The 11856-nt window shown below is 45.8% G+C and overlaps 2 protein-coding genes across 6 annotated transcripts; both read left to right on the forward strand.

Moving 5' to 3' along the window:
- Positions 1-4056: 4056 nt before the first annotated feature.
- Positions 4057-7019, forward strand: LOC123113743 (phosphatidylinositol transfer protein 3). Of its 2 annotated transcripts, none has more exons than XM_044535050.1 (3): positions 4057-4363; positions 6128-6423; positions 6506-7019. In XM_044535050.1, the coding sequence occupies exons 1-3, from the start codon at positions 4262-4264 to the stop codon at positions 6858-6860; spliced, it is 753 nt and encodes a 250-aa protein (XP_044390985.1). In that variant the 5' UTR covers positions 4057-4261; the 3' UTR covers positions 6861-7019. The 2 variants fall into 2 exon arrangements, with proteins under 2 accessions (XP_044390985.1, XP_044390986.1); XM_044535051.1 differs by having other exon boundaries at positions 4059-4363; positions 4961-6423.
- A 977-nt stretch (positions 7020-7996) lies between these two features.
- Positions 7997-11591, forward strand: LOC123113744 (OVARIAN TUMOR DOMAIN-containing deubiquitinating enzyme 4). Of its 4 annotated transcripts, none has more exons than XM_044535054.1 (7): positions 7997-8313; positions 8966-9483; positions 9621-9742; positions 9831-9871; positions 9998-10096; positions 10510-10707; positions 11225-11591. In XM_044535054.1, exons 2-6 carry the CDS (start codon positions 8985-8987, stop codon positions 10658-10660), a joined length of 912 nt encoding a protein of 303 aa, XP_044390989.1. In that variant the 5' UTR covers positions 7997-8313; positions 8966-8984; the 3' UTR covers positions 10661-10707; positions 11225-11591. The 4 variants fall into 4 exon arrangements, with proteins under 4 accessions (XP_044390989.1, XP_044390987.1, XP_044390988.1 ...); XM_044535052.1 differs by having other exon boundaries at positions 11257-11591; XM_044535053.1 differs by having other exon boundaries at positions 7997-8309; positions 11257-11591.
- The last annotated feature ends 265 nt before the right edge of the window (positions 11592-11856 follow it).

Consider the following 11856-nt stretch of genomic DNA (forward strand, 5'->3'; position numbering starts at 1 on the left):
TCTGATCTGCTCTCTCTTCTAGATAGGGTTCTTGGTGGAGGGGATTTATAGGGTTCGGTACATATGGAAGGGACGATGGAGCGAATGGATCCCATCCATATTTTGAATTTTTGGATTTTTTTTTTGTTATGCGGGAACCCCAAAAGAAACGAAAAAAAAAGCCGCCTTGGCTTTCGCAGAAGTCCAATATGTGTTTGGTATTTTAGGAAAAATTAATTGGCGAACGCTCTTTCTTTTGGTATAGAACGGAACGAGCCGGTAGCCATCTGATGTGCGTCGCCCGGACACGATTCTCTCTGGCTGTTTGAGTCTACAAGAACATACTCCCTCTGTCCGAAAATACTTGTCGTCAAAATGAATAAAAAAGAAATGTATCTAGTACATCTCTTTTTATCCATTTTGATGACAAGTACTTCCGGACGAGAGAGTACATGTGTGCGTTGTCATGCCCGTCCAGTTTAACAGAAGTATATTTGAATGGCTCAAACTTACGGTGTTGAAAGTGGATGCTTGCATGCATAAGAGGTGAGAGTTTTGAATTGCAGAACCTATGGTTTGATGCGGTCGTCGGTGGTGTACAAAGACTCGTATTGGAGTATGCACGTAATTGGTGGGCTTTAAAAAAACATGGTACAATTAAAGTCGCTCATATATACAAGCATACACTCATTTATATGAACACATACATCGACACACGCATACTCTACCCATATGAGCACCTCCAAAAGACTTAGTTGGTGTAGCATCTTGAGATTGACGAAGTCATCGCAGACGCCTCATAGTTGATGGGAACGTCTCCTCCCACTGAATGAACATCACCAGGAAGCCTAAAATAAATTCAGAAAAATGCGAGCACCAATATCAAATTTAGGACTTGAACTCTAGTGGGCTGGAGATACCACTGTCCTCCTGACCATCCAGACACACGTTGGTTCGCACATAATTGGTGGGCTTGAAGACTCAAACTCTTGGATTATTACTTCCCTTGTTTTATGAGCATGTATTAGGCTAGTGGCTGTTATTTTTGCAGGTCGGATAATTCAAAATCTTCTCTCAGTTACTCTTGGGCTTGAAGGAGGACAATGGCAAGCTGAGATCTTCGGTGAAGGAGATGCGAAATGCAAATGTGAGATTTTATGAAGCAAATGCTTCATGAGAAGAATGCTAAGTGTGCTAGATGTAATAAGACCGATAAAGGCAAAAAAAAATGGGTGCATGGGTGGGTTTTTGTTACTCTTGGTTATACACAATCTAATCTCAAGCATGCCAATGTGATGGATAATTGGTAGCCATAGCAAAAAACTATCACGATTTGGGGTTTTTGTCCCGCAGAACTATCACCTTTTTTATAGCCAAAAAGGTACCATATTTTCTCTAATCTTTTGTAAATACCGACCTCTTTCTGCTAGGTATCGTTTCAGCACAAACAATGTCGTTTATGGCAGGGATGGCCCACCCATCAGGTCTGACATCGCACAAAATGTCAACTCCGTTTTGGTCGTTATTACAGGTGGGGCCCACCTGTAGGTTCCATGAAGAAAGTAAGGCAACGGCCAGGCAGCCATGACCACACCTACCTCGCCTCAGGCCTCAGCATCTCCCCCCTTGTGGCGCTCTAACATTACCCACTCTACAATAGTCGCGTTGAGCCGGTGCTCTCCACTTGCGTCGCCGCCGCATGAACAACAACCTACTCGAGCACAGTGTTCTAATCTTCCCCAGCTCCTCCTGTTGACATCCTTGTCATCAATTTGCTCCACTCTGACGAGCCTGATGCCTCTGCTTACGACTATCAACTCTGTCGTGACCTGCTCCCTACATCCCACGTGTCACCTGCGTGCTCCTGGTGATCCTTCCATACGCCTCGACCTCCTCTTTCTCTCTCTCCCTCCCTCATGTACTCTTTGTCGCCAGCGCACCTAGCACCCTGTGCTCCTCACGGTCGTCCAAGGTTGGAGTGAGCCTCAGCACCTCACCGCCGTCGGACCAGCGCGTGGACATGGCTGGTGATGACAAGAAGCTTGTCAAGGGTGCGCCTGCATGGTGTTTGAGAGAATTCCTTGGAGAGATGACTGGAGTGGATAAAGGAGATAGAAACTACTGAAGTGTGGGGCCCTCCTGTCATAATGGTCAAACATAATGATCAGCCTGATGGGTGGGCCACCCGGTCATAATTGTGGTTATTTCAGCTCTAACAGTACCTAACAGGAAGAGGTAGTTATTTGCAGAAAAAATGGGGCAAAAGCGATAGTTTTTTGCCGTAAAAAGTGGTAGTTCTGCAGGACATAAACCTCAAATGTTGTAGTTTTTTGTTATTTACTATTAGAAACTAATAAAGGGGAGATGTGTCTACAGCAAAGGGAGTCCGCACCCAAATGGACGGCCAAATCATTTCGTCCTTGATGATGTATTCTGGGCCTCCATAGTTTTGTCCAACCGGATTTGAGATGGTTGTCCCGCTTTCTTCTACTACTACTACTACTACTTCTTCAGGACCTCAGGTCGTCTATCTTCGGTCGAGGAATCCTCAGTCGCTACGTTAGACAATGTTATCCAAACTGCGAGGGCGCTCTAGAGATCAAGAGGCGGCATCGAGCTTTGTCATGGCAGTCAAGGAGTGGAGGAGGAAGATCATATCAATATACCTAAGAGCATGTACAGCCGGATTTGGCAAATCCGGGCCCTCAAATGCCCGCAGACACGTCCAGTCACACCTCAAATTTACTCCTCTGCATCCAGATACTTCATATTTGAAACATTAAATCCATAGAAAAGCATGCGATATAGTACACTAATCCTCGTTGGAGATTTCACTATCTTTGTGCCTGGTTCCCGGTACATGGTCAGCAGCCGCAACTCCGGCTCCTGCAGCTACTCCGCCTCAAGTTCAGCGAAAAGTGCATCGGTCGCATCTCGTTCCTGCCGGTTAGCCTCGACATAGGCCTCATTTTGGATGGACTCCAGGATGGCATGTTGCTCTGCCATCTCCGCCCGTTGGGCGACCGCGAACTCCGCCATGATGTCCTTCGTGCCGAAGCCCACAACAGGCACCAGATCATCCTCCGGCTGCTCCGCCTCGCCCTTCTCCGGATCCGCCACCTCGATTGGAATCGGCTAATCCTCCTCCTCCGGATCCGCCACCCACATCGGAACCGGCTCCTCCTGCTCATCCCCTTCCCGCACCTCCAGCTCCGGCGAGTTCGGAGGCAGAACGGCTGCGATGTGGGCGACGCGCCTCACCCGGATCTCCTCCTCAATCTGGAATGGGCGCTCTGGTGTGAGCATAGCATACATCGTCTTCTTTTGTTGGGCCATGGCATAGTCGAACGCCATGGGAAGAGCGACGGAGCTGGAAAGAGGTGGATGGGCTCGGGCTGGCGGCGCGAAGAGGGAGGAGGTGGATGTAGCTAGAGTTGGGGGACGTCGGCCGGCTTAAATAACCGGATTTGGCCTCGGGCGGCGAGCCAGAGCTGCGCCACACGGCGTTCACACACCCACTGGAGGAGACGTCCGTCGGACTGTTGGGTTTCCAGGCGATTCCGTAGGGGACCCCATCGTCAGTCCGACATGGCGGATGCACCCAGGCCTCCTCGTATCCGCCTCATATTTGGGTTGGATATGAGGGGTGCTGATAGCTTGGGCGTTGAGGCCCGTTTGAGATGCCTGTTTGGAGTTTCCTTTACTTGTCACTGATCGAACCGTCTGTCCAGACGTTTGAGGGGGGTTTGGGTTGTCCGTCCGTAGATGCTGTAAGCACCTGTGTTTTCTTATCTAAGGCTTGAATAACTATAATATATGGCCTTGACTTTGGGACTTTGTGAAAAAAGAGAAGTAGGTAAAGTGCCGCAGCAATCTGAATTAATTTGCTGCAGATTTTGGGTATCCGACGACATGGACGGGCTTTAATTCGAAGAACCGAAGAAGAAAAACACGTACGGTCGTGCGTCCGTGTCACTTCCCGCCCTACGCGCCGGCGCCGCGCTCCATGAATAGTCGGCGAGCGGTGAGTAGGTGACGCGGCAGGTTGGCGTCAATTTCAGTTGGACTCCACCCAACCCCATCCATGGAGACGAAACAGCACCGCACGGGCTCGCTCACGGCCTTTGCGCATACAGCTAGCAGCGCACCCACACGGCCACACCCCCATATATCTCTCACTCCTCCCTGCCGGAGCTCCTACCCGATCTCGGCCTGGGCCCAGCCTTCTCTTCTCCGGCAATCGATCCGGCTGATCGATTGAGGAGGCCGGGCGGCGGCACATATGGATCGCGGTGCTGATGAGCAGAACGGCGGCGACGCGGCGGAGTGGAAGAAGGTGGCCGACCTGAGGGTCGTCGTGGAGGCTCAGGACCCCGCTGCCAAGGTACCATCTCCTTCCTCCTCGTCAACTCATGTCCCTCCCTGAACACGAACGACTCCCGTGACTGGTTCATCACAACTACTGGCTAGCTAGCTTCTTGGTTCAGTTGGCTAGTCTCCTCCGACCTACCATAGATAGCAGCTCACACCTTCTCGGTGCTGACAACTCTCGTTTCCTCTAAGTCCATCAGCCCATTCGGCCTTACACACGGACTGATGAGATCACAGCACGACTAAATCTTCGAGGCCTCCTCATCTAGTTCATACGATAGGAATACCATATGAATAGAAATATCATAGAAAATGAGGTGGCATATATCTCAATTCCTATATAAGAAAAACAATGTCATTTGGACTTCGGTTCATAGGATAATTTTTTTCCAGATCTAAGCTAATGTTTTCGGTTCTTTTAAAAATTTGAGGAATAAGAATTGGTTCCTATTCTTCACATTTGGTTCTATGAAAATCATATCCTATAAAATTTCTATAAAATTCCTATAAACCAAAGAGACCTGAATTTTTTTTTTTTTGCTATTTAATTCTTCACGGAACGTAAAATTCAACTGGCCGCTTGATCAAATGATCCATCATCTTTATGTAGAACACTGTTTTCCCATCTTCTGGGTTCACAAGCTGAGGGCCGTGGTCGAGGCCCAGGACGCCGCTGCCAAGGTACCATCATCTCCTTCCTCCTCACCAACTTCTCTCCCTCCTTGTCCGCGATCGGCTAGCTTCTTGGTTCAGTTGGCTCCCATAGCATGCAGCTCACACGCACCTCGCTTCACAGAACTCGTTTCCTCTCATGGCAATCAGCCAATTCACACACACTGATGAGATCACAGCTCCACTTGTGTTGCACCTTCGAGTACGTACATGGCTAACCAACGGACACCGAGCCACTAGAAGTATTCAGGTTAGGATACACGTGTTGACACCAGGTTTTATCTGATCCACACTGCTGGTCAAGTCGATCCGGGTGGTTGCCGGTCGCTTTTGGCGTTGATGACGTGAGACGGACACGCTCTTCTCGTCAAAGCACAGGACCAGCTACTGCCATGTGCCACCCATCCTCTCTTCGGTCCGAGCTACCTACGCAGACGTTGACATACTACGGTTAACCGTAACAGAGCAAATCTTTGAGGCCTCCTCGTCTAGTTCATACCATAGGAACACCGTACCGTATGAATAGAAAAAATCATAGAAAATGAGATGCCATATATCTCAATTCCTACAAGAAAAAAGGTTCATAGGATAACCTTTTTCCAGATCTAAGCTAATGTTTTTGTTTCTTTTAAAAATTTGAAATGTGAAGAATAGGAACCAATTTTACATAGGAATAAGAATAGATTCCTACAAACCAAATGACTCAAAAAGAAATTTTCCAACGAAAATCCTATCCTATAGGATATAATTCTACAAAATTCCTCTAACCTAAGGAGACCTGGATTTTTTTTGCTATTTAATTCTTCATGGACGTAAAATTCAATTGGCCGCTCGATCAAATGATCGGTCATCTTTATGTAGAACACTGTTTGCCCCATCTTCTGGGTTCACAAGCGGTGCACATATTTTTATCTAACATATCTCGACTAACAAATGCAAGTTATATATCACGACAAGCATACCTTTAAACTACTGATCCAATTGATGGTCAAAGTAAACAAGCTAATATATTCTGCAGAAGGAAGGTAGTACTATCTACTAAGCATGTGCAGTGACATTGCTTCCATTTTTGATACTTGCATACATACATGGCACATGCATGCAGGAGGAAGACGACTTTGCTCTATGGAGGTTCCTACGGGCCCGTGACCACAACATCGACAAGGCATCGGCGATGTTGCTCAAGTACTTGAGCTGGAAACGCACCACCAAGCCACGCGGTTTCATTACCGATTATGAGGTGCAAGGTGAGCTCGTGCAGGAGAAGCTCTATATGCAGGGCTTGGATAAGAAGGGGCGCCCGCTAGTGTACCTCTTCCTCGCCCGCCACTTCCCCGCCAAGCGTGACCTCGATGAGTTCAAGCGCTACGCCATCTACATCCTCGACAACACCTGCACCAGGTATATGGGTTCAATTAGTTGAATGCCGCTGGTTAACAATGGTTATATATTGGTAGGCATGTGTGTTGATATGCTGAGACAGGTTGCACGCAGGGCAAGAAAAGTTTGCGGTGGTGGCGGACCTTCGGGGTTGGGGGTATGCGAATTGCGACATCCGAGCATATGTCGCGGCACTAGACATCATGCAGAGCTACTACCCGGAGCGGCTGGGGCGGGTGCTCCTGATCCATGTGCCCTACGTGTTCATGGCGGCATGGAAGATGTTGTACCCTTTCATTGATGATAAGACCAAGGAGAAGTTTGTGTTCGTCGCCGACAGAGACCTCGATGCCACGTTTCGTGACTCCATCGACGAGTCCCAGCTGCCCGAGGTGTACGGGGGCATGCTTGAGCTTCGGGGCTACAACGATTTGTCGCCACCGTCGTCGTCCAATTAACAAAGATCGAATATATGTATATGGGCGAGCGTAACTCACATGGTTAGGTGTCTTCTGGTGTAACCAATTTTGTACTGTGTTTATGAAAAGATGTTTGTGTACAGCAGCAGGTTAATGATTTGTGAACGTGCAATGCAATGCATGCTGAATGTTCAAAGACCAGGCCAGTATGCCATGTACTGTGTATAACGGACAGGTGGTCCGGTGCGTGCTCTTTTTGTTCTCTGCACATGGAGTAGGAACATGCATTCTTGTTCGGGGAGCTCCTATACGACACTTGTGGCGCCAGGCAATGATAAATCCCGAACGTTCGGATTTTAAGTATGGCAACCTGAATGTTTTTAATGGCAACTTTAGTTCACATGAGGTTGGCAAATATTGCAATTTTCTGACAAAAAAAACGAACCGAGACAAAGTTGCCATGTCTTAACAACTAAAGTTGCCACCTCGCGTCAACTAAAGTTGTCATGTAAAAACGTTTGGGATGAAATGCTTAAAAATCCAAATGTTCGGATTTTATCGGGGTCCAAAAGAAAAGCTCGCTCGCCTGGTTCAACCAGCCGACCATTGACTAGTTGACTAGTCAAATAGTTGGCTGTTAACTTTTCAGGAAAATAAAAATTTTAAAAAGTTCATCAATTTTGAAAAAAGTTCACAAATCTGAGAAAAAGTTCAGAGATTTTCAAAAAGTCCACAATTGAAAATAATTCATTAATTTTGAAAAAGCTTAACGATTTTTCTTAAAACCACATTTTTTAAGTTAATAAATTTTGGAAAAATTTCATCGATTTTTTTTAAAAAAATCTCGAATTTTGAAAAAAGTTCATCAATTTTGGGTGTTTTTTTAAAGTTCATGCATTTGAATAATTATAAAAAATGGAAAAATAAAAAGTAAAAATGTAAAACGAAATTGAAAAGTAAAAAAGGAAAAAGGAAAAGCTAAAAAATATTTGGGACGCAAGCGTGCTAAATCCGGCGCTTAAGGCGCCATATAGGATTTGCCCTTGTTTGTAGAGCTGCAGTGGGCCATACATTCGGGCGGGCCATGTATGGCCCACTACAGCTCTACAGAGATGAAGCCCATTCCTACGGATGAAGCCCGCCCATGCCTTCCTTCTTCCTCGTCCTGGTTGGTTCTGGAATATTTCTCAAAAAAGAAAAAGAAAAGTTGGTTCTGGAATCCTCTGGGTCTGGAGCCTGGGAAACCCGAGCTCGCCGCTTGCTCCCATCCTCTTCCTCCTCCTGCTGTCCTGCCGCCATTGTGCCGCCTCCAAGCAAACGCCCGCCCGCTTGGTTCGTTGCCCCGCCGAAGCGCTTACCATTTCGCCTCGCACCCACTTCTCCCCACCGCCCAAGGAAGGGGAAGCCAAATCTCATCTCATAGACCTGAACCCCGCTCCTCCTCCCCGTTCGCCCGCGTCATTGGGACTTCTCTCTCCCTCGAATCACGTCGGTAACGCCCGCTTCTGTCTCGCGCACCCGTTGTTGTTACTGATCTGTGTTTTTCACGAGAATTCCGATTCGGTTCATGGCGCGACGCGGCGTTATTCAGAAGAGATTTTACCTGCATTTTTTTAGTACAACGGCGGCGCCGAGCGTTCTTGCTCCCGCTGGTATGATTAGCATCGTGCCGGCATCTGTCGTTTTGGGTGCGGTTCTGTTGCCGAGGGCAATCCGATGACATCTGAATGTTAGCCAGCACTCTTGCCCATGATCCCTTGCTTTCCCTGTTTGGGAATTATAATTCAGTTTCTAGTGTTTCTTCGAGATGACATCAAATTTGGATTATGTAGAGCAAGCAAATGATACCACGCCTTGTGTTGTTTGCTAGGCAATCAAGTCTCTCAGTCCACAACTTTGCTGACAGAATGCTTGGGAGTGCATATGTGCAGTTTATCTTAATACTTGTTGTGGACAGTGTTTCGGCTGAATACATTGTTAATTCCTGGTGTTCACCGTCGCGTATTGAGTACTACTCGTAGATGTCAGCTGGACTAGGATTGATCCACTTATTAGTCCGAGCGATGGTATTATCTTGTTTTGAGTCTAAAACAGCGGTGTCATGTTCCACTAATTCTTACTGTCATTTGTCTGTATATGTGCAGCTGATACTGTTTGAGCTGGATGTTGCTCTATTCACCTGCAATCTGTTTGGGGCGATCTGCCTCAAGTAGTATGTACGCTCATTCGAATCAGTTTCAAGGAGGAGCCGCACAGAGTATGGTCTTATGGAACTGCTCCCGACCGCAGTCAAGCCGTTCTCATATGACATTGGGCGTAGCCGATTCTTCTCATAATAAGAATATAAGAACTTCTGAAGCGCAGAGTCTGAAGTACTTTGTCAGCTTAGTGGGCCGACGATTGCGTCGCGGATTGTCAACCAGAGAGGGCAGTCTAAGTGTAAAGCTCGACATGCTTTCACGCGACAGAATGTCGGGTACTAATTGGAAATGGAGAGGCGTCCATCAAAAGATAGGAGCTACGGCCGGTGGGCTCTGCTTTGGTTTTTCAGTTTCAGGGATCGCAAAAGCCGAGATGCCTGTGGACAGAAAGATCAACTGTGCAGAAACTTCAGCATCATCTTCCCATGGGAAGAAAGTCTACACGAATTATTCTGTCACCGGTGAGAAATGCATTTGTGTTTGGCTTAATAATTGCTTCTGTTACAAAAATAGAGTGCCTTTATGAAATTTATATTTCGTGGATACGTCAGCATGCCATTAAGCTACTGCTTGTGACTGTTTTATCTGGATTTGGCAGGGATTCCAGGAGATGGGAGGTGCTTATTCCGCTCCGTGGTTCATGGGGCATGCATCCGCTCAGGGAAACCTATCCCTAATGAAGATCTTCAGAGAAAGCTAGCTGATGAATTGAGGTCAATGGTATGTCTGGAGTGTTTCTAGGTATTTTGTTCCTGGTGCAATTGCCTTTCATTCTCTAAAGCTTCTATACAAATCCTTCTTTGTACAGGTTGCTGATGAATTTGTCACTAGACGAGAAGAGACTGAATGGTTAGTTGATGCACACTCTTACTGTTATGTTTGCTCTTCTTCATTTTAAAATGTAAATGCGGTATATAGATAATTATTATTGGTACGTTTTCAACTGCTGCATTTCCTTGCATCAATGACGGACAGGTTTGTTGAGGGCGATTTTGATACATACGTTTCCCAGATTAGGCAGCCACATGTGTGGGGTGGTGAGCCAGAACTGTTCATGGCTTCACATGTTCTCCAGTAAGTAATTGGACCTGTTATGCATTCTTCTTCATGGATACCAAGGGTGGCTACCAGCAATGAAATAGGCAGGCTTATGTTTTATTAGCTAATACTCCCTCTGTCTCAAAATATAAGGTGTTTTTTGAAGCTCTATTTTGTTTGCAGTCTTTTCCTACTATGCTTATGTGAAATCATTTACGAAGGACAGATACCAGTAGGGATAATGTTCGAAATATTTGCTTCCTAAGACAGAGTCAGTGAAGTTGGCTAAATTCCAGTGACAGTTAAAATTAGATAGCTAAGAAGTTCTCATGTTAATGCAAAGAGAGGGTTCCTTCTTTATTTGATGTATGCCCAGTACTCGGTTAACATGCATTTAAGCCGTACAGTCCATGAAGCAAGAAGAGCCTTTAATTACTTTGTTTACACAGGATGCCAATAACTGTGTATATGCATGACGAAGATGTGGGTGGCTTAATAACTATTGCTGAATATGGCCAAGAGTACGGTAAAGAAGATCCAATACAAGTTCTGTATCATGGTTTTGGCCATTATGATTCCCTACAGATTCAGAAGACATAGGGGTCCGAAGACTATAATTTAGAATTTGGAACTTCGAGATTCAGAAGGTAAGGCCAAAGTATTCTGGTTTCCAGGTTTCCCATGTCTATATAGTAGTTGAGATACTGATGAGTGAGACGGCGAGAGTGATTGTTATATAGCGTCAGTGATAAGTATTATTAAGCTTTGCTGCATTATTAACTACTACTCCCTCCGTTCGGAATTACTCGTCGAAGAAATGAATGTATCTAGATGTATTTTAGTTGTAGATACATCCATTTTTGTGACAAGTAATTCCGAACGGAGGGAGTACGTGTGTTGCAAAGAAAAAACTTCACATTAGGTTTTTCGTAATAATAATGTAGTGATAAAAGAAATCACGAATCAGGGTTAGTGTAGTTATTCATCCCTCACAACATCATCAACTATTATCATTTGTGAACCTGGAAAAGTGACCACATGACTGTACCTATGACACATTTATACCCTTCTTTCAAACAATCTAGTCTAATGCACCTATAACATATCTATAACAAGTTATTATGAATACTGAACCTCTGATGTAGATACCATTTCCCTCAAAAGTATGCATCTTTGAGGCTGAACTTTGTTGGCAGGCGCCGTTTCAAAAGCATTTGATCGTGTGTAATAGCCTGGAGCCTGGATGACTTTGTCTGCAAGCACATGCTCGTAGAAGATGACAAGAGATACAAGGCATTCCGTTATCTGTATGAATCCGCCGAAGGAGCAAAATTTGGACAGGACAGGACTGAATCCTGTTGTTGTTGTGTTGTTCATGTACTCACCTCACCGTAGGGTGTAGGGTGTCGATATGCCGTGCTGTAGCTTGATGTCATCTATCTTGCTGTGGAGAATAACAAAGACTACGGATTATGTAGCCAGGCGCAAGTTCTGCACGTACGTCAATGTAAATCGTCAGTTATGTACAGTATGATCCACTGCCGCCGGCCATCAAGATTGTTATGAAGCACCGCACGCTCGCGGTTTAATCGTAACATAGGGTTCGATCATCTAGAATCTATCTTCATGTGTATAAGACGATCTTTGATGAGAAGAAACAAAATGCTTGTAATTAATTAAAAAAGTAGTTATACACTTTGACTTTTTTCCACAAGAATTTTCTCTCTCCTCTAATCTCTCTCTTATACAGCAGCAGCATTTTACCGAGCACCTTGCATGCATTCGCCCTGCGCACC

This window comes from Triticum aestivum, chromosome 5B, assembly GCF_018294505.1.
Source record: "Triticum aestivum cultivar Chinese Spring chromosome 5B, IWGSC CS RefSeq v2.1, whole genome shotgun sequence".
Lineage (NCBI taxonomy): Eukaryota > Viridiplantae > Streptophyta > Magnoliopsida > Poales > Poaceae > Triticum > Triticum aestivum.